The sequence below is a fragment of the Manacus candei genome, unplaced genomic scaffold, assembly GCF_025592945.1.
Source record: "Manacus candei isolate 608988 ecotype Guabito, Panama unplaced genomic scaffold, ASM2559294v1 h1tg000078l, whole genome shotgun sequence".
Lineage (NCBI taxonomy): Eukaryota > Metazoa > Chordata > Aves > Passeriformes > Pipridae > Manacus > Manacus candei.
In genome coordinates, this window is record NW_026138126.1 from 1,829,791 (window position 1) to 1,856,596 (window position 26,806).

The window sequence follows — 26,806 nt, forward strand, 5'->3', positions numbered from 1 at the left end:
TCCTCAGGGAATCACCTCCTTATCCCTCAAAACTGTCCCTCAGGGATCACTCCCTCAGTCCCCTTCAGGGACTGCCCCCTCTTCTTACAAAAATGGGCCTCGGGAATGAGCCTTTGTCCTTCTCAGGGATCACCCCCTTGTCCCCCAAACTTCCCGCTAGGGATTGCTTCCTGTGCCCCCCACCACATTGCTCCTAAGGGAAATGCCCCCTCATCTCTCAAAACTGCTCCTCAGGGATCACCCCCTCACAACTCAGGGATTGTTCCCATCACTCCCCCACATTGCTCCTCAGGGAATTGCTCCCTTATCACCCCACACTGTCCCTCAGAGATTGTTCCTCTTGCCCACCCCCACCATGTTGCTCCTCAGGGAAATGTCTCCTTGTCCTCAAAACTGTCCCCCAGGGATGGCCCCTCATCCTCTTCAGGGATCATCACCTCCTTACTCTTCCTCCAGGATCAACCCTCATCCTCCAAACTGCCCCTCAGGGATAGCCCCTCATCACCCTCAGGGATCACCCCCTCATCCCCAAATCTGCCCCTCGGGGATTGCTCCTCTCACTCCTCCACATTGTTCCTTAGGGAATCGCCCCCTTTCCCCCCAGAACTGCCCCTCAGGGATTGATTGCTTCACTATATTGCTCCTCAGGGAAATGCTGCCTTACCCTCAAAACTGCCCCTCAGGGATGGCCTCTCATCCCCCTCAGGGATCACCCCTCATCCTCCAAACTGCCCCTCAGGGATCGCCCACCAGAACTGCCCCTCAGGGACTGATCCCCTCACTCCCCTATGTTGCTCCTCAGGGAAATGCACCCTCATCCCCAAAACTGCCCCTCAGAAGTGGCCCCTCATTCCCATCAGGGATTGCCCCCTAATCCCTAAATCTGTCCCTCAGAGTTGGCGCCTTCCCCTCAGGGATGTGCTCCTGTCCTCCTCAGGGATCGCCCCCTCATCCTCCAAACTGCGCCTCAGGGATCGCCCACCAAAACTGCCCCTCAGGGATTGATCCTCTCATTCCCCTATGTTGCTCCTCAGGGAAATGCACCCTCATCCCCAAAATTGCCCCTCGGGGATGGCCCCTCATCCCCCTCAGGGATTGCCCCCTCATTCCTCAAACTGCCCCTCGGAGATGGCCCCTCACCCCCCCAAATGTCCCTCAGGGATGGCCCCTCATCCTCCTCAGGGATCGCCCCCTCATCCCCCAAACTGCCCCTCGGGCACCTCACCCTCCCCAAAGCTCGCCCCTTTCGGTGTCACGCCCTCGCTCCCCCCTCGCACCTCCCTCCATCCTTCCCCCGCGCGCTCTCCCCGCTCCGCTCCCGCCCGGCCCCGCCCGCCGCCCCACGCCCTCTCCCCGCCCCGCCGCCGCCTCCGCCGCTCCCCCCTTCCGTGCCCGGCCGGCGGCGGCGCCCGCCCCATGCGCCGCTGCTGCCCGGCGCTCTGCATCGCCGGCACCGCCATCGGCACCACCGCCATCGGCGCCACCGCCACCATCGCCCCCGTCCCCGTCCCGCCCGCCGCCGTGTCCCGCCCGCCGCTGCTGGTGCTGGTGCTGCTGCAGCGCCGCCCCGCGCCGCCCGCCCCCGCGGCCCCGCCGCACAAGATGGCGGCCGGAGGGAGCGGCGGCGGCCCCGGCGGCCTCTCCTCCTCCTGCCCGCAGCCGCCACCGCCCCCGCCGGGCAACGGGGCCGCGGCCGCCGCCTGCACCAACGGCGCGCCCGCCTCGCCGCCCGGCCTCACCTACAACCAGAGCGGCGCCGCCGCCAACCCGCCGCCGGCCGGCGGAGGCGCGGGGGGCCCGGCAGCGGCGGCGGCGGGGGCGGCGGGGGCGGCCGGCGGGGCGGGCGGTGCCGGCGGGGCGCTGCAGCGGGAGCCGGTGTACAACTGGCAGGCGACGAAGCCGACGGTGCAGGAGCGGTTCGCGTTCCTCTTCAACAACGAGGTGCTCAGCGACGTGCACTTCCTGGTGGGGAAGGGCCGCGGCTCGCAGCGCATCCCGGCGCACAGGTGGGGCGGGGGGTCCCTACGCGGGGAGCGGGGAGTGCGGGGGCCGCGGGTCAGGGCGGGGGGTCCCGGTGGCCCTGGGCCTCGGGAGGGTGGCAGGGGGGCGGCCCGATGACCTTGCGGGATGGGGGGGTCCTCTCACCCCTCCCTCCCCCCCGTTGCTCCTCAGGGAATTGCCTCCTCTTATCTCCCAAAACTGCCCCTCAGGGATCGCCCCTCACCCTCCTCGGGGATCACCCGCTCATCCCCCAAACTGCCCCTCAGGGATTGCTCCCGTCGCCCCCCCACGTTGCTCCTCAGGAAAATGCCTTCTTATCCTCAGAACTGCCCCCCGGGCACGGTCTCTCATCTTCTTCAGGGATCGTCCTTCATCCCCCAAACTGCCCCTCGGAGATGCCCCAGGAGGGCCACGGCTGGGGTGTGGGGGCTCCCCTGCACCCTCGGGGGGTGATGCCCCGGCAGGGAGGGGGGTACAGGGGTACAGGGTTTGGGTTTGGTGCAGGGTTTGGGCTCTGTGCCTCCTTCGTGAGGGGAGAAAGTGGGATTGGAAAACTGCATCCCACATTTCATCCCCTTGCTTGGGGATACGCACCCGGGTCCGGAGTGTGGGACCCCCCAGTTTGCTCTCCAGCACCCTGAGAGGTGACTCTGGCCCTCGTCGTGGTCAGTGTCACCTCAAATCTGTCCCAGTGTCGAGTCTCTCCTGACGGTCCCAGCCCGAGGATGGGTCTGGTGTTTTGGGGCGAGAGTGTTTTCCCTGGAGGGATGGTGTGAGTGGGGCAGGCACAGTGCAGAAAACCCCAAATCCCTGGATCTCGCTTGGAAATAATCCTTGGTTTTGTGGGTAGTGGAGGCGAGGAGGAACAGTCTCCCAGACTGCCTGATCCCTGCTGACAGGGGGAGGGATCGGGGAGAGAATCGGGGGTGGAAAGGGCAATGATTGAGAGCCCAAATTTCTGCCACAACATTTTGTTTTTGAAATAACCTTTATTGAATCTTTCCCGAAGCCTTGTATTTTGGGGGTTAATGCACTATAAAGAGCCATGTTGAGAATGACACCCGAGCCTGAGTAACCCCTCGAGTTTAAGGCTTAAGGCTGAGCTGCCATTTAGGAGTTTGCAGCTCAGAGGAGCTGGGACTCGCCTCCACCTGGATGATGCAGAACTGATGTGGCTGATTGACACTGGGCTGGTTCCTTGAGGGAGGGAGCTCCGGAGGATCCATGTGTGCCACCCACTCCCCACCGCCCCGGGAAGGGCCTCCTGAGCAAGAGCTGTTCACTCAGAGACAGGACCTGCTTTAATTGGGGTGAGGGAGGGTCCTTGGTGTACCTGGAAGTGCTGTTTGGCAAAGTGAGCATTGCTCCAAACATCTTCAAACTATCACATTTCTCCTGAGCACTCCCGTTCCTGGAAGTTCCCCCTTCAGATTTCCCCTTTTCTCTCGATTTCAGAACAAACCACACTTGTTCCAGGCTGGTTTGAGCATTCAGGGTGTCAGCTCTGCTCTCTTATAATTTGAAGCTTAATTAGTATTTGAGTAAGCTTGCTCCTGTCCTGACAACTGGGCTTGCTGGGTGGGGAGGGGCAATGTTCAGCCCAGAGATAAATGGAAAATAAATGAAGCTTTAAAATAATAATAGTAATAATAATAATATTGGCCCCAAAATGAGATGCTGCTTAATTGCTCTGGAATCCATCTGGTGCTCTGGGTGGTAAGGGTAGAATGGAGTGTGTCATGCCGTGCCATCCCACCTAAGGATTCTATGGATGTGAGTAAAACTCACCTGTGTGATGTTACAGTTGGGATATCCTGGTGATTCCTGAAGTACCGTGGTTATTTCAGAAACAAGAGAGCTTAAAATAAAACCACCCAGACCCCTTCTGTGCTCAGAAGCCCAGAAGCAGCAGCCCCAGCAGCCCCACAGCAGAAGATGCTTTGTGCTGGAATTGAGTTGCTGGATTTGATTTGAGAGGCACCGTTTGGCTTCAGTGACCAGGGCTGGTGTTGAGTGTCTGAAATCATAAAATCATGGAATCACAGAGTTGTTAAGGTTGGAAAAGATGTTTAGGATCGTCCAGTCCAACTGTCAACCCAGCACCATGTTCACCACTAACCCACATCCCCACGTTTTTTTTGGACACTCCCAGGAGTGGTGACTCCACCACTTCCCTGGGCAGCCTGTGCCATTGCTTCACAACCCTTTCTCTGAAGAAATTTTCCCTAATATCTAATCCAAACCTCCCCTGGCACAATAGTATGCAGCTCTCAGGGAAGTGTTTCTGCAGCCTGCTTTTCCTGTGCCAGTTTTCAGACCAGGCTGTGTCCCAGGTGTGGCTGCAGGAGGAACAGATCCTCAACAGGGTTCTCGGACAGCCCCTCGTGGTGCCTTGAGGAGCGGGACTGCAACATCCTCCCTGTCACCTTCCAGCCAGCTGCACGGGGTGTCAGGAGGGCTTTGGCAGCAGACTGGATAGCACAAGGAATCTGAGGGGCACAGTCCTGTGGGAGCTGGGGGTGGAGGTGCAGGGCATTGCTGGTGCAGGGCATTGCTGGGGGTGGAGGTGCAGGGCATTGCTGGTGCAGGGGGTTGCTGGGGGTGGAGGTGCAGGGCATTGCTGGCCAGGCTGCTCTGGGATGGAGCAGAGCAGGGGTGCAGTGTGTGCAGGTTGAGGTGTTTCTGTGCTGTGTGCTGAGCAGGTGTGGGCAATGTTGTCCACACATGGTGGTGCAGGGAGGAGGTTTCTGACACAGCTGGAGTTTCAGGTGTGTTTCTGAGCGAGCCTGGCACGTTCAGTTAATGGCTTTAATCTGAGGGGAGATTTAGATTAGAAATCAGGAAGGAATTCTTCTCTGTGAGGATGGGAAGGCCCTGGCACAGGTTTCCCAGAGCAGCTGTGGCTGCCCCATCCCTGGAAGTGTCCAAGGCCAGGATGGATCAAAGGAGCAACCTGGGCTGGTGGAAGGTGTCCCTGCCCATGGCAGGAGAGGGGACTGGATGGACTTTAAGGTCTCTTCCAACCTGAACCAGTCTGAGTGGCTCAGCAGTTCATATCAAGCTGCAGAGACAGACAGTAGAAACCTCGCAGAGCAACTATGAGCAAACCTTCATTTTGTGTGTGAAAGCTCAGTTTGTAGATAAACGGTGTAAGTGCCTCTGCTGGGCTGAACTGAATGTTCTCCTGTCCGAGCATCTGCAGCCCTGAGAAGATCAGATGTTGTCTATCTTCAGGAGGCTCCAGACCCTGTGGAAGTTCCTTGCCTGCCCTGGGACAGGCTCTGTCTCTGAGCCTTGAGCTCGTTCCCTCTTGCTGCTGAATCAACCATGAAGAAGGTGGAATGGCCTTAATTTTTTTCCACGTCAAGGCCAGGCCTGGAAGCCTCACAGTGCCGACGTGGCCAAGGTCAGCACACTGATTAGGCCCAGCAGGGAGGGGAGAAGGGGTTTTTTTTCTTCCAGATCTGCTTCATCAAGCACGACATCAATGAGATTAGAAATGTCTAAACCTCGTCACCCAGGAGCTGCATGGGTGTCATAATGAAGCTTGTTAATTGGCCAGAAAACAGGGCCTGAAAGGGAACAGGGCAAGTGTGTGGTGATGCAGCCCTGTGTGTGCTCCAGCCTGGGAGATCTACAGCTTGGGAACAGCCTGGGTAGGATTCTGGCTGCTGTTTCCAGGAGTCTCTTCTGAGCTCATCCTGTCTTTTCTTGGACCCTTATTAACTCTCAGTGCCTGCAGCATCGTGTGCTGAGGTGTCCCACAGCTCAGCTCCTGTGCAGGGCTGTTCCTGGGGGCTTCTGAACCTGCCTCCTGCTCCTTTCCCCAGGCTCTCCGTCCTCTGCAGCCAGCAGATGATCATCATTCATTAACCCCTCCTCACCCATGGTCTCACTGAGCTCTGTTCTTGTGCCAGCTCCTCTGGAACAGATATTTTAAGGTTTCTGCACAGAGGAGTGGATGGAGGAGGGAGGTGGCACAGCAGTGGTGGGGTTGTTGTGGTTCCTGAGTGGTTTCTTGTATTGTTGGTGTTACCATAGTGCCTGGAGAGGGAGCAGGAGTGCGGGGTGTGCACATCAAACCAGGTGACAGGTGGAGGTGCCAAGGTGAACATGAAGCAGTGAAGATTTTGGGTAGGAACCATCCTTCTTTGGATCAGCTTTGGATCCTTGTGGAGCCAACTCAAAGTATTAACCTCATGGGAGTTCCTGTGACTTGCTGCTGAAAGTCAGTGTGCTTTGACTCTTCCACGTGCAGAGGCAATGAGAGATCAGGTGTTGCTTTCTTGCTTCTTTTGCTGTGTTCTGCTGATTTCTCTGCATCCTTTCAGGAGCCCACCTTGTTTTGGCCACCAGAGTGTTTTAAATAACCCTCTGTTGAATTCTCCCATCTGAAGCAAACCCCATCTCTTCCTCCTGCAGACCTGCATGGTTGGGGAAGGCTGTTGGATTGTGCATCCCTGCTTTTCCTGGAGTGTCTTTAGAGCAGCTCCAAATGTTCCTTTCAGGACAACTAAGAAAACACTCTGAAGACAGAGGGATTTTTTTTTTAATATTAGTTGTGCTCTCTTAATGTTTTAAGAGAACTTCAAATGTGGAACCCTGTGTTTCTCTGGCCCCTCCTGGGATCCCGTTAGGGCTCGGCCGTTTACAAAGTCTGACTGATTTGTCCCAGAGTGAAAGGAAAGCAAACATTTGAGAGGTTTTTTTAAATGAATGCCCTTTTCAAATAGCTTTGAAAGCTCCTGCTCATTGAGGACCTGTCCTGTGCTGGCTGTGAAGATGAAAATTGGAGAGTTCCATTAATATATGTTAATTTTGGGTAGCGAACAAAGCTCGCGATTGTCCCGCCACCATCACTGCTCTTGGAGGGACGAGGATTTTTGTTTCATCTGGCAGTTCTGGTATTGTGAGGAAGGTTTTTATTTGTTCTTGACGTTTTTCTTGAGGCTTGTTTGATGGAAATATGCGCGTGTGTGCTTTTTTGTAACCGCTGTGGTTTGTGCCCAGCTCCCTGAGCCCGTCAGGAGCAACACAACCAGCTCAGCAGCCAGACTGTCACAGCACACAAGCCTGGCACATCCATGGGGCTTCACTCCATTGTGTCCATGGGAAGCCTCCTCTGGATGGCAGGGGAGTGAAAAGCGAGAAAATGAAAAATGTTGTTTAAATGGAAATTTCCTGCTTTTCAAAGGTCATTTCGTACTAAATCTGACTGGAATTCCCCTTTAGTGTTGGACTTTCCTTGGGCTACAGGTGCTGGAGGTTTTTGCCTTGTGCCTGCTGTCCTGTATGGATTTCTGCCCACAGTTCTTGATCCTTCTCTGTGGAAGTGGGCATCAAACTGCTGCAGCAAGAGCCTGGAATGTTCCAGCTCCTTCCTTTTCCTAGCTGGTGGAGAAGTTGTTGCAGTCACCTTCTGCTTCCCTACACCTTTGTAGCCAGGGCTGGGTTTGACTTCAGGGAGCTGTGGGATTGCAGACACCAGGAGTAAGATTAATTTTCTGGCAAAAACTCACCCCTGTACTTTCAAGCAGTGAAGGTTCTCAGAACGGCTTTTTTCAGTCCTAGAGCAGGAACAGCAACTTAAACTTACACAGGCCCCCCAGAAGCCCAGGTCTGGGCTTCCTCCTAAAGCAGGAGCTGGTGTTTAGCAGGGAGGGAATCATCTTGTTCTCATGGGAGTGCTGGAATACAGCTTTTGGTCTCAAACCTGGTTTGTGGAAATTCCTGCTTCCAGTTTGTTCAGGGCCAGTAACTTGTCTCTCCCCAGTAACTACCACGTGAACTCCCAGCAGTGTGGGAGGGTCGGTGTGCACCCCAGGGTGGGGGTTTGCTCTGCCCTCTGGGCCAAGTCTGGAGCAGGTTTTGCAGGGCTGGAGGCAGCAACATGGCCAGGGAAGGCTCCTCTTGGGCCCACAGCTCCCAGTTCTGCTGCCAGGGCAATGTCATGTGTTGGGAGCTTGCCCTGCTGTCCCCAGGGATGTGTCCCTGGGGAGGAGGAAGGAGGATGGAGGTTGTCTGGTTTCCAGTGGGTGACTGTGGGGAATTGCACCACGACTTGGGCTCTGGAAGAACTTGAATTTGTGAACTTTGCTCTTTTTTAGCTTCTCAGCCTCGGGGCAGTCTGTAGCCTGCTGCAAAGCAACCATGTGTGTTCTGTTCCATGATGCCCAAAATCTGGCCTTTGGGGACCTTTTGCTGTGCTGTGTCCTGGGACAGGGCTCAGAAGGGAGTTCCTTGCAGCTTTGGTGCTTTGCAGTGGAGGAACAGCCAGCCTGGCACTCCCTGCTCTTGCAAAACACTTTTGCTTCAGCTCTAGGAACGATTTGCTTTCCCTGAGGGTGGCTTTGGGCATTAGCAGCAAGCCTGGGATTTTTTTGTTTTGTTTTTAAATAACTCTGATTTAACATCAGGTTTTTGCTCCTTTGTCTTTCCTCTCCAGGTTTGTGCTGGCTGTGGGCAGTGCTGTCTTCGATGCCATGTTTAATGGTGGCATGGCCACAACCTCCACAGAGATCGAGCTGCCTGACGTGGAGCCTGCTGCCTTCCTAGCCCTGCTCAAGTAAGCTGCTCCTGAAGTACAGGAAAACTGGGAAGCAGTGGACTTACTGTGGAAAAAACAATTTCTAGTGAAAGCAAGGAGCTATTTTGTAGAGTGGAGATGGTTGACTTTCTGAATAAAATGCCCTTTGGTCTGTTCAAGGGTTGATGCTGGTGTTAAATCTCTCTTTTCTGGGTAAAAGTCACTAGACTTTTACTATTTTTGTGCTACTGCACATATATATATATATATATATAAATATCAGCCATTGTCTCATAAATTATTGTTCATTAATTGGTTTGATTTGATCCAAATCAAATTTGGATCAAATTCTTTGGGAGAAGAGGGGAAAAGGAAAAGTGATCCTCTGAAAGCTCTGTAAGTTACAAATACTTGGAGCCTGTTTAGGTTATGAGCAAGTTCTAACAGGTAAGCAGGAGTATAAAATTCATGTCAGCCATTCCATGTGGTTTCACCCTTTGTGTGGGATTTATTCCTCTTTTGGAGAGCTGGATTGGAATTTACATTTCCAGTGTGTGTTTCTGGGGAAGGAGGAGGAGGAAGGGGCTGGAACATCCTATTCACCAATTCCTTTAAGCTTGGCTGGTGCTGTACAACATCCACCAGCAATCCTGAATGGATGCTGGAAAGGCATTGTCCTGGTTCTATAGGATTTCTGTAACCTACTTCCAGGGGTTTCCAGTCCTGTGCTCTTGACACGTTCCCTGCTTGCTTCCCATTGGGAACAGTGACTATATATAGCTCTGGCACACTTTTTGCTTTACCTTCAGACAGTGCTTTGGTCGTGCCTGTGCTATCTGAGAATATTTTAAAATTGATCTTGGCTGGAATGAAAGGCCAGAAATAATTGGGAGCCCTGAGCCCCCTCCCCTCTGGCTCCCTTTGAATCAGAGAGCAGCACGTGGGGAATCCCTCTAATTGGTGTGTGACTGTCAGGCAGGTGGATCTCTCTGGAGGGCAGGGTTAGTAACTATCTTTAAATCTTAGGGAGGCTCAAATAGCAAGTGAATTAGAGGCAAAAGGCACGTTGTTTCCCTGAGATTTCAGCACTTGGTTAAACTGATTTCAGAAGAGCCCCCAAGTGATGAGTTTAGGTGGGTTTCTGCAGAAGTGGTGTGTGGGTCACCTCTGAGCCTGCAGTCCTGCAGTCCTGCAGTGCAGGAGCAGTGCCCATGGTCCAGTGACACTTGGATTGCTTAAATCTGGAATTGGAAGTGTCAGTTTTAAAGTGCTTGGAGCTGAAAGTGCCAGGGGAGGTTTGGGTGCTGCACTCCAGGAGGAGGGTGACTGAGTATTGGTGTGAACCTTCCCAGAGTGAAACCAGCCCCTCCAGACACTGATATGGAGTGGCAGCTGATCCTTACACGTGTCTCTGGATTTGGTCCAAGCCATGATCTAATGCTGTAGGATCAGGAGCTTATCCCTGGACACAGTGCCCATCCTGGATGTTCTGCAGAAGGTCCCGTCTGGGGGCTAGATCCTGATGGTGTCTGTGGGTTAGTGGCCTTTAACAGGTCTGCAGTAACTGTGTAAGAGATCCCTTTTTATTATTATTGTTTTCAAGGTAACCCAAAGATAAGAACACTTTTGGTTGTCTGGAATTATAATCTAAATGTTCTTTTAAATTGATAGTACACTTTCTCACAGTTTAGGCCTGTCTTGTCCCTCTTAGCACACACTGTTTGGACTATTGTAAGCAGAAATACTAACATGATGCAAAAAGAAACACACAGTCATTGCAGTAAATAAATAGTTGGGTTTAGATCCACTGTGTTCCTTTAATCCTGGAATAAAAAGGATTGCTCAGTGCAAATGGGGCTGGGAGGGGATGTGTGCAAAATACATTGATGAACCTGATGCTGCTATTGACAGATGCTCTGGAGCAGCACAAAAGCTGCTTTCAGCAGAGAGAGTGCTTCCCTTCCTGTGAATCCCTGTTTGTGCTTCCCTGAATGGCACCCTGGCCCTCTGTGGCTGGAGGAGCAGGAGTTCCACTGCTGCAGATGGGAATCCTGCCTGGCCTCCCGCTGGAAAAGCCCTCCAGGAGCAGTGGCCACACAATGTGCTGCTGTGTCCCTTCAGAGAAATGCAGGAGGAGAACTGGCTGGAGTTTCCCAAATATCCCATGGAACAGGAATGCCAAGCACAGTGAACACACTTAATGTTACATCTCTGCTTTGTGCCTTTGAGATCCTGACTGGCAAATGCTCCACTGGTTAAAGGGGAAACAGTGAACAAAAACCATCCATGGGCTGCTCAGTCTGGAGAAGGGAAGGTTTTGGGGAGACCTTTGAGGCCCTTCCAGTGCCTAAAGGGGCTCCAGGAGAGCTGGAGAGGGACTTTGGACAAGGGATGGAGAGACAGGACAAGGGGGAATGGCTTGACACTGACACAGGGCAGGGTTAGATGGGATATTGGGAAGGAATTGTTGGCTGTGAGGGTGGGGAGGCCCTGGCCCAGGTTGCCCAGAGCAGCTGTGGCTGCCCCTGGATCCCTGGAAGTGTCCAAGGCCAGGTTGGACGGGGCTTGGAGCAACCTGGGATGGTAGAAGGTGTCCCTGCCCATGGCAGGGGTGGCACTGGATGGGCTTTACGGTCCCTTCCAGCCCAAACCAGTCTGGGATTCTCTGATTAGGACTAACACCAGTGTGTCACTGGTTTCACTGAGCTCAGCCTGTTGGTTCCTGCTCTCTCTGGTCAGTGTGCTCAGGTGTGAGGGAGCACAGTCAGGTTGCCTTTGTTTTTCCATGGAGTATGAATGTACTTCCTTGTTTTGGCCTGGCAGGGAAGGCTGTGCTTTGCTTCAGCGTGGCAGCCTTTGTTTCTCATTGCAATTAACTCTTGTTTTTCATTGCAATTGACTCTTGTTTTTCATTGTAATTAACTCTTGCTTTATGCTGAGGTCACACTGTGAGCTGTACTTAACACCTCTGCAATGAAATGGAATGGTTTGATCCATAAAGTGATGAGGAGAAAGTTGAGGTGCAGTAGGTGGATTATGTTGGGTGCTTCTGAGTGCTTCTGAATTAGTACTGTAAAATGGAGCTCCTCTTCTGAAGGGAGGTTGGATTTTTGTCCTAATTGAACAGCCAAAATTGTGAATTTTAAGGGGTGCACTTGGCCAGAGACTGTTCTAGCCTGGTGTAAGTGGAGGGTCAGAACTCACTGGATGGAAGGCAGTTCAAGGTGTACCAGCTATTGAAAGTTATACTGTAAAGTGTCTGTTACAAAAAAAAAAATAGGTGAAGAAGCTTCTCCTTGGTAAACCAGAGTCAGCGGAAAGGATGTGAAACCCTTCCCTCTCCCTGGTGCAGGGAATGGGGCCAGGATGACAGGCAGAGGCACAAACATGTTTTTTGTGAGTTGCAGGGGGTTTACTCTGTTACCTCAGTCCACCACAGTGATGTTTGTTTGCCTGTTTCAGATTTCTTTACTCAGACGAAGTTCAGATTGGACCAGAGACTGTTATGACAACACTTTACACAGCTAAAAAATACGCAGTTCCAGCCCTGGAAGCTCATTGTGTGGAGTTCCTGAAAAAAAACCTCCGAGCAGACAACGCCTTCATGCTGTTAACACAGGTGAGTCTGGGGCTGTTTGCCTGGAGGGAGGTCCAGCACAGCAGGAAAACAGGAATTTTATGAGTGTTACGAAGTTGGTCATCCCAAATGGAGCAGTTCTGGGGCAGTTGGAATTCTTCCTCACAGGAGTCCAGAGCTGATGAGCAGGTTCTTGCAAGGAGTAATAAAATAGAGCAATCTTGCTGCTCTTTCAGACCTTTGTTTTGCTGTGGCAGGTGATTCTTTCCAGAGTGTGAACTGGGCATGGAGTTAACAAGGTGGAGAGAGTTCATCTACCAGGAAGAGAAGTGGGATGAGAGGATTTCCCTGTGTTACAGGTTCAGGACTGGTGTGCTCTCAGTGCTGTGTGTGGCTGCTCAGCCATTCCTTGGAGAGGACTTCTGTGCAGCACTTCCCCTGAAGTGGAAGAAAAAGCAACTTTTTCATGAGTGCTTTGGTTGATTTTCCTCAGAGAGGAGTGAGGTGCTCTCTTCCTCAGCCTGTCCCTGCTCACCCTCCTGCACTGCAGGCACAGACCTGCAGTGTCCTTGGCTCTCTGTGGGACCAGCTGCACATCCTCTTGCCCCTGTGTCTGATCTGTTCTGTGAGGGTTGGGCTCCTCCATCCTCCACTGGACTCTTGAAGCAGCAAACTAGAAGACAGTGTTTGCAACTTTGCTCCTTTTGGAGAAGATGAGGCTTTGTGTGCAGGTTGATTAAATGAGAATCCTTCCCGTTTCCCAGCCCCACTTTTCCCTCTGTGCTGACAGCTGGTGGCATACTGGTGGCACCCACAGTGCTGTCCCCTGTGTGGCAGTGTCTGTGGCACTGCACCCTGCCCTGGGTGCTGTAGGAACAGGGAACATGGGCATTATGTGCAGGTTTCTTTCCTTTCTGGAATGGGCTGACCAGACTCGCCCTGGAGGGATATTCCTGATCAGCCAGCTCAGGAAAGCTGCCACGGAGTCTGATGTGAAACAAACCTTGCAGAGTTGTTTTCCCAGCTGCCCAGCACACTGAGGTGGTCTGACTCTGAGGGGTTGCCCTGGCTTGCCCAGCATTCCTGTCTGCTGGATCCCCCCCGTGTCAGGAGTCCCAGTGTCTCTCTGGCTGCAGGCACCGTGTTGGTGGCAGTGCTACACCAGCAGTTTTGCAGATATTGAGGCAGTGTCAGCCCAAAGCAATCATGGCTGAGCTCTTTGCTGGGGATTAGGCTGGGATTTTATTTTGAGTTTAAATATTTGGATCAAGTTCTTAAAGTAGTTCCATGTCACGTTGCTGTTGTAGACACTCATCACTGCTTGGATTCAGCTCCTGCTGCAACACACCACGTCCCTCCTCACACATCCTCTTTAACTTGGCCCTTTTCCACCTGCCATAAACAGGTGAGGCAGCTCCAGGACGTGGGGGAAATCCATACTGCACTTCCCAGAGGAACATTCAGGACTTAAAGGCTCTTGTGTGGGCAGTGGCAGCCAGGTCTGCCCTCCCATCTGATGTGTGGTAGGACAATCGTAACTCCTTGGCTGCAGCTCTCCCGTTCTTTGGGTTCAGCAGCTGCAGACTCAAAGATCAGGAGCTGTTGGCCAAGAGCTGGGAGGAGATCTTCCCTGGGGCTGCAGTTTTGGGGAGATCCCTCACACTAGCCTTTGCCTCGTGAGGGTTGGAGGTGTCAGCTTTTGGGGCTGTTCTTTCTGCAGGGATATTTTTTTGTGGCTTGCTCAGTCTCTGCACCCAAGTTTGCAGCTTTGGCAAGGTAATATTTAGGTTTATGGGGACTTCCTTACAGGTCATAAGGGTCCTTCTTTGGTGAAAGAGGAAGGTGCCCTTGTTTTTCAGGTGACAAAACCAAGATACTGCCTGGCACTGAGGCAGCTGAGATGCCAGATGGGGAAGGGTTTTCCTTTTGCTTGTGACTCATCCATTGTGATTGATGATCAGTGGTGACTCTCATCTAGTTTATGTTCACCATTGCTCTATATCAGGTCTCTAAGAGATTTGAGGCTGATGTGCTTTGGGAAACGTGTTGGTGTCTCCATGACTGGCTGTAGGAGGCACCTCACTGAAGGGATCTGTTCTCACAGTGCTCTTGGGTCTGGACCTTCAGTGTGACAGTCTGCCTATTTTCTTCTCTTACTGCACCAGATCAACAGCTTGCACAGTAAATTACAGACCTGAGATAGATCTTGTACAAGGCATTGCCCAACAGCCTTAAGGCCATGGACCTGAGATCAGAGAGCCCCAATCCCCCTCTGGTGTCACTGCCCCGTGTGCTGGTCCAGCAGCTGTGTCACCAACAGCATCTCCAGCAACTGCTGATCTCTGGCAGAAATATCAGTGGCAAACAGCCCTTCTAATTGATTGTGCCCCGTGGGGGACCATGACCCTCTTCCATGCCAGCCCCACATCCCAGTGTCACTTTGATCAGCAAGGAGAACAGCTTGCCTGGAGCTGCTGTGGGGGAGAGCTCTGTGGGCGTAGTGGGAGTGCTCACGTGTCAGAAGAGCCACTACAGTAGTAAAGTCTGAGTCAGTCACAGCTCTTGGTGCCAGGAGTGGAAGGCACTGGCAGAGCTCCAGCCCCAGGAGCAGGTGACGACTGCTGAACCCTCCCTGGGCCCTGAGAAAATACAGTTTTTTCAGCTCTCTGCACTTGAGGTCTTGGCATCAGAGCTTGGCCTTGCTGAGCTCTGCAGCCCACGAGCAAGGGTCCAGCAGAAGCTGCTCAAAGGTGCCTTCTGAGTGGTGGCATTCCCAGCCCAAAACACGAGTTTTAACCCTTGTCTGTGGCAGTGAGTTCAAGTCCCAGTGTATTCTTGTTAGGTGTGATGTCAGGGCAGTTCCTTCCTGAATAGCAAAACCAAAGCACTGGAAGTAAGAGGTCATTCAGTGATTTTTGGGTGTTCCAGCTCATCTTCTGCTTATGCTGGGCATGGGGTTGGTAACACATGGCAGTGCAGGGTGATCTGGAGTGGCAGCACTGAAGCTGGGCAGAGAAATTCTGAGCAACTCTCCGAGCTGTGTGCAGGCTTTGCTTGGAATAGTAGCCTATTTTGGGGAGAATCCTTTAAGGTAACTGGATTAGAGTGGCTGTTTCTGTGCAAAACATGGAAATGCAGTAAGCAGGCTGTGTCCCCCCCGGGGCTGCAGGTCTCCCTGGGACACAGACACTGTGTTTTTGCTAACACAGGAGATCAGTGTGGCAGTTCTTACAGAATAAGCTGTCTCTGCATATTCCTAGAGTGAGCAGGCCTGGAGTCACCGGGCAGAGCTTTCTTCTAACCATAAAAATGATGTAAAAGTTGCCCCTGCTCAGCTGACATGGTCAGTATGGTGCTGGAAAGTACAATTGGTGCCTGCACGGATGCAGCGCTGGAACAAAGACGTGCCTGAAGACATGCACAGCTGAGCCAGAGCTGCTGCCAAACAGCAGAATTTTCTAGGGTTTGCCTTGTCATGCTTAACTGCTTGTGAAAGGCCCAGTGGATTCCTGGTGCAGTCAGGCATGGGATTGCTGATGGAGATGGGCTCTGGCAGGGGAGGGGGGTGCTGATGCAAACTTTGACTGCTGTTTGTGTTGGTCCCCTGAGCAGGCCCGGCTGTTTGATGAGCCCCAGCTGGCCAGCCTGTGCCTGGAGAACATTGACAAGAACACCTCAGACGCCATCAATGCAGAGGGGTTCACAGACATCGACCTGGGTAAGCTCTGCTCCCCCCTCCCCGCCCTGCTTTCAGAACCAGCTTGTCTCCAGAGTTGTCACAGGTTGGTTCTTGGCACTCTGGGGCTCTGCTGTTCTGGAGCAATCTGTTGAACAGTCGCTGGCATGAAGTGGCTGGAGACAGGGCATGTGCCAAAGAGCTTGCTGGCTTGCCTGCAGAAATACCCCGGAATCTGCTTACTTTGGTGCAACTCGAGTTTTCTGGGCATGACACAAAGCCCATTTCCTGTGTTGATGTTGGCAGGTTTTGGGTGGGCGTAACTTGCCTTTTTTTGTGCAGTTGGCTTCGTTCCCCAAGTCTTTGTCAGGTTTTGGAGTTAAAAAGGTGTTGTGTTTTTGGAACTGAGAACTGGCTGTTTTAATTATCCTCTGCAGTTTCCAAACTTGCTGGGCACAGTTAATGAACATTAAAATTCAGACTTTAACCTTGCTCTAATGAGACGGGCTGTGGAGGTAAGGCACGGGTCACCTTCTGGCTCTCAGGCTGCTCGTTTCATCCAAGTAAGTTGCAATTCATCCTCCTGCACTTGAATTAACGTGCCAATTAAATGGGCTGTGTTTGCTGCTCCAGCGAGTTCCCTGCTGATGGAACATGCAGATGAATCCCCCTGGGAGGCTGCAGCAGCCCTTTGGGAGGTGCTGTTTGCTCGGTGGCTCCTGGTTCCCTGGGCTGCTCCCGGTGACCGGGGTCGGTGTGTGTGCCTTGCAGACACCCTGGTGGCGGTGCTGGAGCGGGACACGCTGGGGATCCGGGAGGTGCGGCTCTTCAACGCCGTGGTTCGCTGGTCCGAGGCCGAGTGTCAGCGGCAGCAGCTCCAGGTGATTCCAGAGAACAAGCGGAAGGTTCTGGGCAAAGCTCTCTCCCTTATCCGCTTCCCACTGATGACTATTGAGGAGTTTGCAGCAGGTAACTGAACAGAGGCGTGTTTGGCAACCCTGGGCTTTGCTTTCTCTGGGCTGCAGAGAGTCAAGTGACGTGAAAGGGGCTTTTTCTCTGGGTATCCTGTAGGAAATCAAACAGGAAATTATCCCCCATCGGCCCCCATTCCATCACAATCTCCCCCATCACTCTCTCTACAGGGGGCTTCCAAGAAGGCTGGAGAGGGACTTTGGGCAAGGGCCTTGAGTGACAGAACGAGGGGGAATGGCCTTAAGCTGTAGGAGAGCAGGGTTAGGTGGGATTTTGGGAAGGAATTGTTCCCTGTGAGGGTGGGGAGGCCCTGGCACAGGTTGCCCAGGAAAGCTGTGGCTGCCCCATCCCTGGGAGTGTCCAAAGCCAGGCTGGACAGGAGCAACTTGGGATAGTGGAAGGTGTCCCTGGGGTTGGATGAGATGGACTTTAAGGTCCCTTCCTGCCCAGTCCATTCTGGGATTCCATGATTCATTCCTACTGATTTACAAGATTTTCTGTGTAAATGCTGTTTTCATCCATGACCATTCCCTTGTTTTAGAGCCTGTGGTGCTCCCCTGGGAGGAGCAGAGGGATCCCAGCTGGTTGTTTGTCCTCATGGCATGGTTGGATGGTCACTGCCCCACTCACCTGACAGCAAAATGGGGTTCACCTGCTTCCCTTTCCAAGCCCTGCCAGCATTTCAGCTACACAAAGCTAATGGAGTTGCAGACAGTTGGTGTTGGTTGTAGCCTGCCCCCAAAGAGGAATGGGGATGTTTCTCCCCATCCTCTGCCTGTAATACAGTGGTGAAGGCCTTGCCATTCAGAGCAGAGCTCCCCATCAGAAAAAACTTGCCAAATGTCCTGTGAGCTGAAGGCTTGGTGTTGTTTAGTCTGTGTCCCAAAGCATTTTTCAAGTTTACATTCAGATCCTGCTCCACAAAGACATCTAAATCATTTAACAGTTTTCACTAAAGACTGCTTTGTTTTGTTTTCATTGCCTGCTATCTTTGACTTCATCCTCTGGTGATTCCCCAGGGATGGAAGCTGGCAATCAGCTGGAATAGTTTTCATGCTGAAAGACACAGTGGAGCCATTTCCAAAACTGCAGCTTGTTTTAGGCTGCAGTGCTGTGAAGGAAGGAGCAGAGTCCCTGAGCAGGGCACTGCTCAGGGCTGATGGCAGCAGCTGCTCAGTCCTTCGTGTCCCTGTTCCCACCTGAGGAGGGGTGGTAGTAAGAAGTAACTCTGTGTTAAAGCTTGGTCCCCACAGCTGTGATGGGGCCTTAGGGATGTAGATCTCTTCAGAAGCAGCCTGGTCAGGGAGGCAGATCTTTGCATTTTTCTGCAGACCTCATTTCTTGCAACCCTTCTGATTTTGTACCATTCTCTCTCTGGGAGGAATGTGTTAATTTTGGCATTTTGGGGTTGAAGCCTTTGAGCTGGGGATGCCCTTCCCCGTGCTGTTTGTCCCAAACTGCCTCTGCCACATCTCTGTGCTTTGAGAGAAGTTCTTTCAGTTTTCTTCATCCACTTTAACCTCAAAGATGAACAAAACCCCCAAACCTGAGAGGCTGCACTGATCAGCTGTTCCTTAAACAAGGGACTCCCTTGGAATTCTTTCAGCTTTGTCCTTTTTCTGAGTTTGAGTGACTCTGATTTCTGTGGTGATCACAGCAGTGACAGGAGGGGGAAACCTCTCCCCTCCCCCCCCTCAAAAGCCAAAAAAAAAAAGGAATTTTACAGCACTGGTTTCACCAGTTTATTTTATAATCTGGTATCCAACATGGGGTTTTGCATGAAGATGTTTTAACTGGCAAATGTGTCCCTCCCTTCCCCCAGAGCAGGGAATTTGGAACGTTGAAGAAGTGAGTTGCAGCAACCTGGGATAAGTTCAGACACGATCAATGAGGCTCATTTTTGCTGAGCAAAGTATCCAAAAGCTCATTTACCTGTGAACAGTTGACTTCCTTAAATTCTTCCTTCTCTGCCCATTGCAGCCTTGGACCATGTTTTGTCTGGGTAACATCAAGCTGGATTTAACCCCCTACAAGTAGTTTTGGACAAACAAGTAGCTGGGAATTTACTCCCCACCTTGAATGCTGTTTTTGCTTCAGTACACAGTGGTCTTGTTTCTGTTCAAATAGAGGTGCAGAGAGGCTTTTAAACCTTAGGCTAAAATACTCATTTTTAGCTGTTTTTACTTTCGAAGCTGTTTGAAGTAGTTTGCAAAGCTTGAGTTTAGAGTCACTGAGTTGGTTTCCCAGAGCAGCTGTGGCTGCCCCATCCCTGTAAGTGTCCAAGGCCAGGTTGGACAGGGCTTGGAGCAACCTGGGCTAGTGGAAGGTGTCCCTGCCCATGGCAGGAGTGGGACTGGATGGGCTTTAAGGTCCCTCCCAACCCAAACCATTCTGTGATTCCGTGATGACTTTGGAAAAACATCTTGTTACTGGAGAGAAGTTGAGAATGTGTTTCAAGTCTTGCTAAAACCCACCAGCCCTTTTCTCTGAGTCCTGCAACAAACATGCAAGATGTGGATTAAATGCCTGAGGGAAGGGGGGACTCAAAGCAGGGCATGAGCTGAATATTTGTCTTAGTAAAAGCACTCCTAAACCTTTTGAGTTGATGGTGAGCGGGTGACATTCCCTCTCACTGCCCCTCGTGGGCTTCCATCGTCTCAGCCATTGGAGTGGATGTTGGAAATTCCTGTCTCTTGCCAGTGTTATCATCTCCAGAGAGAGTGGAGCAAGGATTAGCTGCGTGCTTTAGGTTCTTAATCCAGTCCTAGCAGCCAGATGCAGTTGGGCTCCCCAGAGCTGGGTGCTCAGTTGCTGTTCCATGTCCGTGCTCCACGCGGAGGCTCCGTGATCCGTGACTGCTGGGTGGATAAAGGGCAGGCAGCACGTTTGTCTGGGCTTTAATGTCCTGATGCACCGGTGGAATTCCATCTGTGATGGGGCTTTGGCTCACTCCCAGCTGCAAGTCAGGCTTGTAAATCCCATGTAAATCCCAAGGGGATCCCTTCTGGTTGTGCAGATTTGGGCACCACAGTATAAGAAGGATGTAAAGCAGTTGGAGAACATCCAAAAGAGGGACACGGAGTTGGGGAAGGGTCTGGAGGGGAAGGGTCTGAGGAGCAGCTGAGGGCACTTGGCTGGTTCAGCTGGAGCAGAGGAGACTGAGGGGAGACTCCTCGGGGGCTGCAGCTCCTGCTGAGGGGAGGCGGAGGGGCAGGGACTGAGCTCTGCTCTGGGACCAGGGACAGGACCCAGGGAAGGGCTGGAGCTGTGCCAGGGGGGTTGGGATGGATCTCAGGGAAAGGTTCTTCCCCCACAGGGTGCTGGGGCACTGCCCAGGCTCCCCAGGGCAGTGGGCACGGCCCCAAGGCTGCCAGAGCTCCAGGAGCGTTTGGACAACGCTCTGAGGGACAGGGTGGGATTGTTGGGGTGTCTGTGCAGGGCCAGGGGTTGGGCTGGATGGACCTTGTGGGTCCTTCCCAGCTCAGGGTATCCCAGGATTCTGTGGTTCCACAGGGCTGATGGCATCTCCCTCCCTCCCCTGTGCAGGGCCTGCCCAGTCGGGGATCCTGACGGACCGGGAGGTCGTGAGCCTGTTCCTGCACTTCACCGTGAACCCGAAGCCGCGGGTGGAGTTCATCGACCGGCCGCGGTGCTGCCTGCGGGGCAAGGAGTGCAGCATCAGCCGCTTCCAGCAGGTCGAGAGCCGCTGGGGGTACAGTGGGACTAGTGACAGGATCAGGTCAGCACCTCACAGCCGTGTTCCTGAGCCCTCACCCTGCTCCAGCCCTAACCCCCGCTCTGTGCTAGGCCCGACTGCCACCTGTAAAGTGTTTTGCTGGGTAGAAGCATCCCCTGCCTGTTGGTGCCACTTTGTACCTCTGTTGGCAAAGGTTTCCCACAAACAGGGCCCTGCAGCCTCTGGAAAAGGACAGAAGTAAGCCCTCAGTGGCTTCCTGTAGCTGTAAGGGCATGTATGGGGTCACCAGGCTTCCCCCTGTGCCTGGGGGGCCGGGGAGCCAGTGCTCCATCCCTGCTCTGTCAGAAGTGTCAGGGTGGCTTCTCGAAGCCCTGTAACCTCCCCTGTTTGAGGGAGGGGTTGGGATAAAACACTGCTGTGCTTTCTGCTGATGCCTGGTTTGTTCAGACCTGAGCTTGTGGGGAACCAGCAGAGCCCAGTCCTGGGAACAGGAATGGCAGCTGTGGCTGGCACAGGGTGCTTTTTGTGTGGCCAAGGAACGAGAGCAAGACAGGAGGGGATCAGAAAGCCTTGGTTCTTTCCTGATCCATCTTTGTCTTGGGTGGAAGGGGCCTCTCAGCCATGTTATTCTTTACAATTTTTAAGCCTTTTCATTGGTGGTTCTGTTGCCCATCACTGGAGCTGTTGGTTGGATCCTCTGATCCAATCACCCTGACAGGAGATGGGATTGGGAACTGCTGCCAGCTCCCAACACTTCCTGCTCTCAGATCTAACGCTCAGAGACCTTTTGGAGCTTGTGTTTGACTTTAAGTTCAGCCTCTGCAGCATCAGGGTCAGCTCCAGTACAATATTCCATGCTGGCTGCACAGCAGGGGCTCCAGCCTGCCCCAGGTGCTTGTTCTGGAAACACTCAGGGCTGAAGGAGTTGGTGGATGGGGGCAGAAATGCTGTTGGCAGCTTGGCAGATACTGGGACTTGTGCTGCTTGAGAAGGTGGAGCTGTAGTGGGTGAATATCCTTGTCTGTGCTGCCTTGGGCAGCAGGAATTCCTGTGCTCTGGAGTGATTGAATCCTAATCTCTGCTCTGTTAACTCTGGAATGCAGCAAACACTCAGCAGCATGTGAACAATTGTCCAGTGCTCAGCAGTGACATCCCAGTGGCACTTCAGTGGTGCTGGCTGGACAGACCACCGTGGGGGTGGGCACCACTCCACACTCCCAGGCTGCCCTGCCCGTGCCCTGCTGGCATTTTGGGGTGCTGATGTTTCACCACAATCTGGAAGCACTTTCTGAGCCTGGACCCTGGAGTTTGGTGATGGGATTGTGCAGGTCTGTGTTTCACATGAGCCAGCAAAATGAGGTGTGAGCTGACAGCTGGTGGTTTCTGTGGAGGGTTTCAGCCCTCAGGAAGAGTTGCACTTAAATCTGTGGTGGGTTTGATTAAATCAGAGGTGTAAAATCAACACAAGTGAAGGTATCTGTGTATCAACCTTGCACTGAAGCAATACAGGGGTGGCAAGTTTGGGCTGACTTCCCTGCTCTGTTCCTGCAGGTTCTCAGTAAACAAAAGGATATTTGTAGTTGGGTTTGGATTATACGGATCCATACACGGGCCAACGGATTACCAAGTGAACATACAGGTAATTCTCTTTACTGCCTTAAATATCCCAGCTGCTGTAGGGACTGGCAGATGCATTTTGGTGAATATGCAACGACATCCAAAGTTCAGAGGGGACTGTGTGTGTTCCTGGGCAGGGGGACTGGCAGATGCAGCGAGGGCCAGATGGGGCACTGGGATCAGGGGGATTATTGTGCTCGATTTTACACAGCTCCCGTTTCACACGTCACTGCAGCATCTCCCCAGGTCTGCTCCCAGCTTTGGGAATGCATCTCAGGGAGTTGGGGGGCACTTGGGGAAGGGGCTGTGCATGTTCTCCCACCCAGAGCAGGCCAGGCTGATCCTGCTGTAGGTGGCTGCTGCAGGAATACTTGGTTCCAGGCTGCACAAATGCAGTGGAGCAGCCACGATTCCACAAGGGAGGAGCACAAAGGAATTGCTGTGCTGGACCTGTGCAGTGCCCCTGTGCAGCCCCACATCACCAGGGCCCTGTTTGGGATGATGAGCAGGGCTGAGGGACACTCAGTTTTCTGAAGTCCATCGTGATCCTGTGCAGAGACTGGGGTGGCTCAGGGGGGTCTCTAGGTTCATGTGTCACCCCTGGCTGGGTCCCTGGAGAAGGACTGTCCCCAGGAGAGTCACCCCAGCACAGCACAGTCTGTCAGCATTTCTCCCTGCATTGCCAGGGGCTCAACCTGGTGCCCTGAGCTCCTGGGAGAGGAGGATCCAAGCACAGTGAGCTGCCCTGCAGTGCTGGGCCGGGCAGGGGGAGGAGGGGGGGTCTGGGACCCGAGTCCAGCGAGATCAGAGGTGTCAGAGCAGCTGTGGCTGCCCCAGCCCTGGAAGTGTCCAAGGCCAGGTTGGTCAGGGTTGGAGCAACCTGGGCTAGTGGAAGGTGTCCCTGCCCATGGCAGGGGGTGGAGTGAGATGAACTTTGAGGTCCCTCCCAACCCAAACCATTCCGAGTCACAGCACTGATGGGGGATGTAAGAGATGGATGCAGTCGGATGGGGCTGGTCCAGGGGGAGTCCCTGGGGCTCAGCCAGCGCAGGGACACCCCTGTGCAGGGGCAGGGCAGGCTCTGGCTGTGTGCTGAGGGGCTGCCCCGTGTGCTGCAGATCATCCACACGGACAGTAACACGGTCCTGGGGCAGAACGACACCGGCTTCAGCTGCGACGGATCCTCCAACACCTTCCGTGTCATGTTCAAGGAGCCCGTGGAGATCCTGCCCAACGTCAACTACACGGCCTGTGCTACCCTAAAGGTACCCTGTGGGCTGGGGGGGTGGGGGGGCAGCTGCTCAGGGCCTTCAGTGCAGCACAGACCTTGCTCTGCCTTCTTTAAGGCCTGTGGTCCAGCCTTGGGGGTCGGTGTGATCCCCTACCTGGTGCTGCCATGGGCTGCTTCCCCACCAGCATTCAGAGCAGGTGTGTGACTGGTCTCACAGCACTGAGGAGGGGATGGAAGTGTTTTATGGTGTCAGTTCTGGGGGTGTGTAATCCAGAGCCTGCTGCAGTGGCCTCAAAAGGTTCATGTTTAGCTGTTGAGATCTGGTTAAATTAGTGATAAGTTCTGACAGAGAGGAGAACTGAACTCAGAGCACCTGAGGTGCAGATCCAGGAGCAAGAGGGAGGAACTGAGGTCTCCAAAGCTCGTTGCTTCAGGCCAGGCTGTGAGGCCAAACCCCCCAGAGAGCCTGGGCAGCAGCAGGGCCCTGACCTGTTCTTGTCTCCCGTGACCCCGCAGGGTCCAGATTCCCACTATGGAACCAAAGGACTGCGCAAAGTGATCCACGAATCCCCAACAACGGGAGCCAAAACCTGCTTCACGTTCTGCTACGCGGCTGGGAACAACAACGGCACCTCTGTGGAGGATGGACAAATCCCAGAGATCATCTTCTACACATAGTGCTGCTCCCAGCCCGCCCTGGACTCGACTGTCCCCCGGCACCTCCCGAACTAAATCTCTGGCTGAGTTTGACCACACCAACTGGAGCCACACTAGCCAAAGGTCTCGGTGAAATCATTTCAAAGCTCATGTTCTGCCTTGTGCTAGTGCTGCTGCTGCTCTCAGGTGCCAGTTGAGCTGGTGTCCCGGTGCCAGCCAGGCTGGTGTCCCAGTGCCAGGCGAGCTGGTGTCCCAGTCCCATTCGTAGGTTGTCTGTGGCTTGTTGTTTCTCACCTCCTGATTAACCCTTATCTAACAACGTGCGTTTTTTTTGGACTGTAATGAATGTAGATGCTTTTCCACCAGTCAGAAGCAAGGAAATGAGTGGCTCTGGTTGTGGTTTCACTTGGCAGGAGGTCACCCTGCAGACAGGCACGGGCAGGGCTGGGGGCCCGTCCTCTGCTCCAGCTCAGCAGGCGAGGCCAGACCGTGGGGCTTGGCCAGCCCGTGCCCAGCACCTCCCTCCCTCCCTCCCTCCCTGCAGCCTCAGCACACACAGCCACCTTCAAAACTGGAAGAAAGTGGCCTCTTCCTGAGGCTTTGCTGTTCCAGCACTACATAGTCCTGAGGGAGACCCCAAACCCGACCACAGCCGGAGGGACTGCGGCGTTTTCCTGCTCTTCTCCCTGATCTGTGACAATCAGTTGGTGACAGCAAGGTGACCTCCCTGTGGAGTGGGAAGGGACAGGCCCTCCTGCATCCTGAGTCCCTGTGGTGCTGCTTCCAAACTCCTGCTTCAGGCACTGGGGGATGCTCAGCTCACCCCCGAGCAGCCCCAGCACAGGGCACCTGTACTGGTCATTACTGGTCATTACTGGTCGTTGCTGTGCTGGTCCTTTTCAGAGCCACCAGGGTTTGTCAGTGGAAGCAGAAGGGCACCTGCCTCACCTGTCCCCTGTTCCTGGGCACTCCTGCTGGTTCCATGCCTTTTCTCTGTTCCTGTGCATTGCTGCCCTGCCCTGGTGGGAGCAGGAGGAGAGGCTGGATGTGCCCCTGCCTGGAACCTGGTAACGCAGCAGATGGACAAGGACGGACCAAACGGTTCAGGAAAACCTGGAATGTTCTCCGTGCCAGTGTGTTTGCCCAGTGCCTGTGGGGCAGGCCCAGGAGGGAGATGCAGCACTCACAACATCCCCTGTTGAGCTCAGTGACCTCGAAGATGCCCCTCTGTACCCGTTCAGGGCTGGCTGCTCCCCAGAGTGGGGAAGGGGGGGTGCTGCTCCTGGGGCTGCCTGAGCAGCCCCACAGTCACTGCCTGCTGGGGAAGACCACAGGACTCTTCCTGCCCTGCTCTGCAAAGGAAGCTGGAATTAAGCTCAGCTTGGCTGCAGGACTGGAACCAGCAGAGTCTGCGTGGGACTGGCCAGGGTGGTGCTGCCTCAGAGCTGAGGTTCCCCTCATGGCCCCCCTGCTCTGCTCCATCACATGGAGCCCTGTCACCCTCCTGCCACAGGATTTCACTGCTGGAACTTGAAACCTGGTTGTCCTTGGCTGGTGCTCGTTTGCTGGGGAAGGGGATCCCCTCCTCTGGCTCAGTCCTGGGGCTGTGCTGGGTGCTGGGAACACCCTGCACCTCCTCCCCTGCAGCTGCCAGAGATGCCCAGAGCGTGTCCCGATCTCCAGGAACGCAGTGCAAGCTGTGTCTTGTCAGCCTGACTCCAGTGGGATGGTTCTGATATGGCCAGTACTGAAAAATAATAGAAAAAAATTTAAAAAAAGAAAAAAAAAAAAAAGAGAAGAAAACCCAAGTGGGTCCATGACTTGGTGACTGAACCTGACTGTGCAATGCAAACAGTGTTGTGAGGTGGATTCACAGCCCGGGCACTCTCGGGATGTACATAAGCTGCTCCTGCTCCTGCTGCTGCCCCTCTCCCAGAGGTGGTGGGAACATCACTGCTGGCACCCAGGGCCCCTGTTGGTGCCTTCCCCGGGGGGCTGATCTGGGTCCTGCACCTCGAGGCGTCTGGTGCAGGTGGAAATAGTGGAATGATGGAATTGGAGAGAGCAAAGCTGCGCACTCGGCTCTGGGAAGAGCAGGGTGGGCTGGCCCTGCCCGGCCGTGGTGGTGCCCTCCCTGCTGCTCTTCCCTGGAAGCATCTGTTCTCTTATTTTGTTACCTGAGTTCTCATCCCAAATCCCACCTTCCTGCCCTCCCCCCCCGGGGCAGGTCTGGCAGTGGAAGGACAGGAGTCAAACTCTGAACTACACCCGAGCAATTTCTGTTCTTAACGGCTTTTCCCGCAGTTTGATGCAATTCTGGCTTTTGTAGATAGATGAATGTAATTCCCTGTTGGACATGCCTGTTCCCAAAGTATGAGCCATCCTGTTGTACCACGTCACCTTCCGAGCGGAGCGGGGCGTCCCCTCCGTGCTATTGATGAATGTATCCGATGCTCTCGTTCCGTGTTCACACTCTGCTTCTGGCCAGCTTTGTGATTTGTAAATAGGAAACAATAAAGACACCCAGGTTGTCTTTATGAGGTTTCTGTGTGATCTGAGGAGCTGCTGGAATATCAGAGGGAAGGAAGGTGGAGGGGGGAGTCTGTGCTGAGCTGGCTCCCCTGGCCCTTCTCCCCAGCCCAGGGTGGGGGTCCTCAGCTTCCCCCTCCATGGGGTGTGGGATGAGCCAGATCCTTGGGCATCCCAAAGATGGGGGAGCCCAGACCTTCCGAGGATGAGGCTCTGGTGGATCCTGTGTTTGTCTGGGGGAGGGAGCAGGATGGTGCCGGGGTGGGCACTCTCTGGTCTCTTTTATGAATGAATTTCTTTAACCTTAATTGAAGGGTCTTGAC

General features: G+C 53.7%; 1 protein-coding gene across 1 annotated transcript; it reads left to right on the forward strand.

The window, feature by feature from the left end:
* The first annotated feature begins 1,378 nt into the window (after positions 1-1,378).
* On the forward strand, positions 1,379-26,491 carry BTBD2 (BTB domain containing 2). The gene is made up of 9 exons (XM_051810662.1): positions 1,379-2,006; positions 8,447-8,566; positions 11,990-12,146; positions 15,717-15,822; positions 16,552-16,749; positions 20,299-20,491; positions 22,001-22,088; positions 23,185-23,331; positions 23,814-26,491. The coding sequence occupies exons 1-9, from the start codon at positions 1,417-1,419 to the stop codon at positions 23,973-23,975; spliced, it is 1,761 nt and encodes a 586-aa protein (XP_051666622.1). The 5' UTR covers positions 1,379-1,416; the 3' UTR covers positions 23,976-26,491.
* Positions 26,492-26,806: the final 315 nt, after the last annotated feature.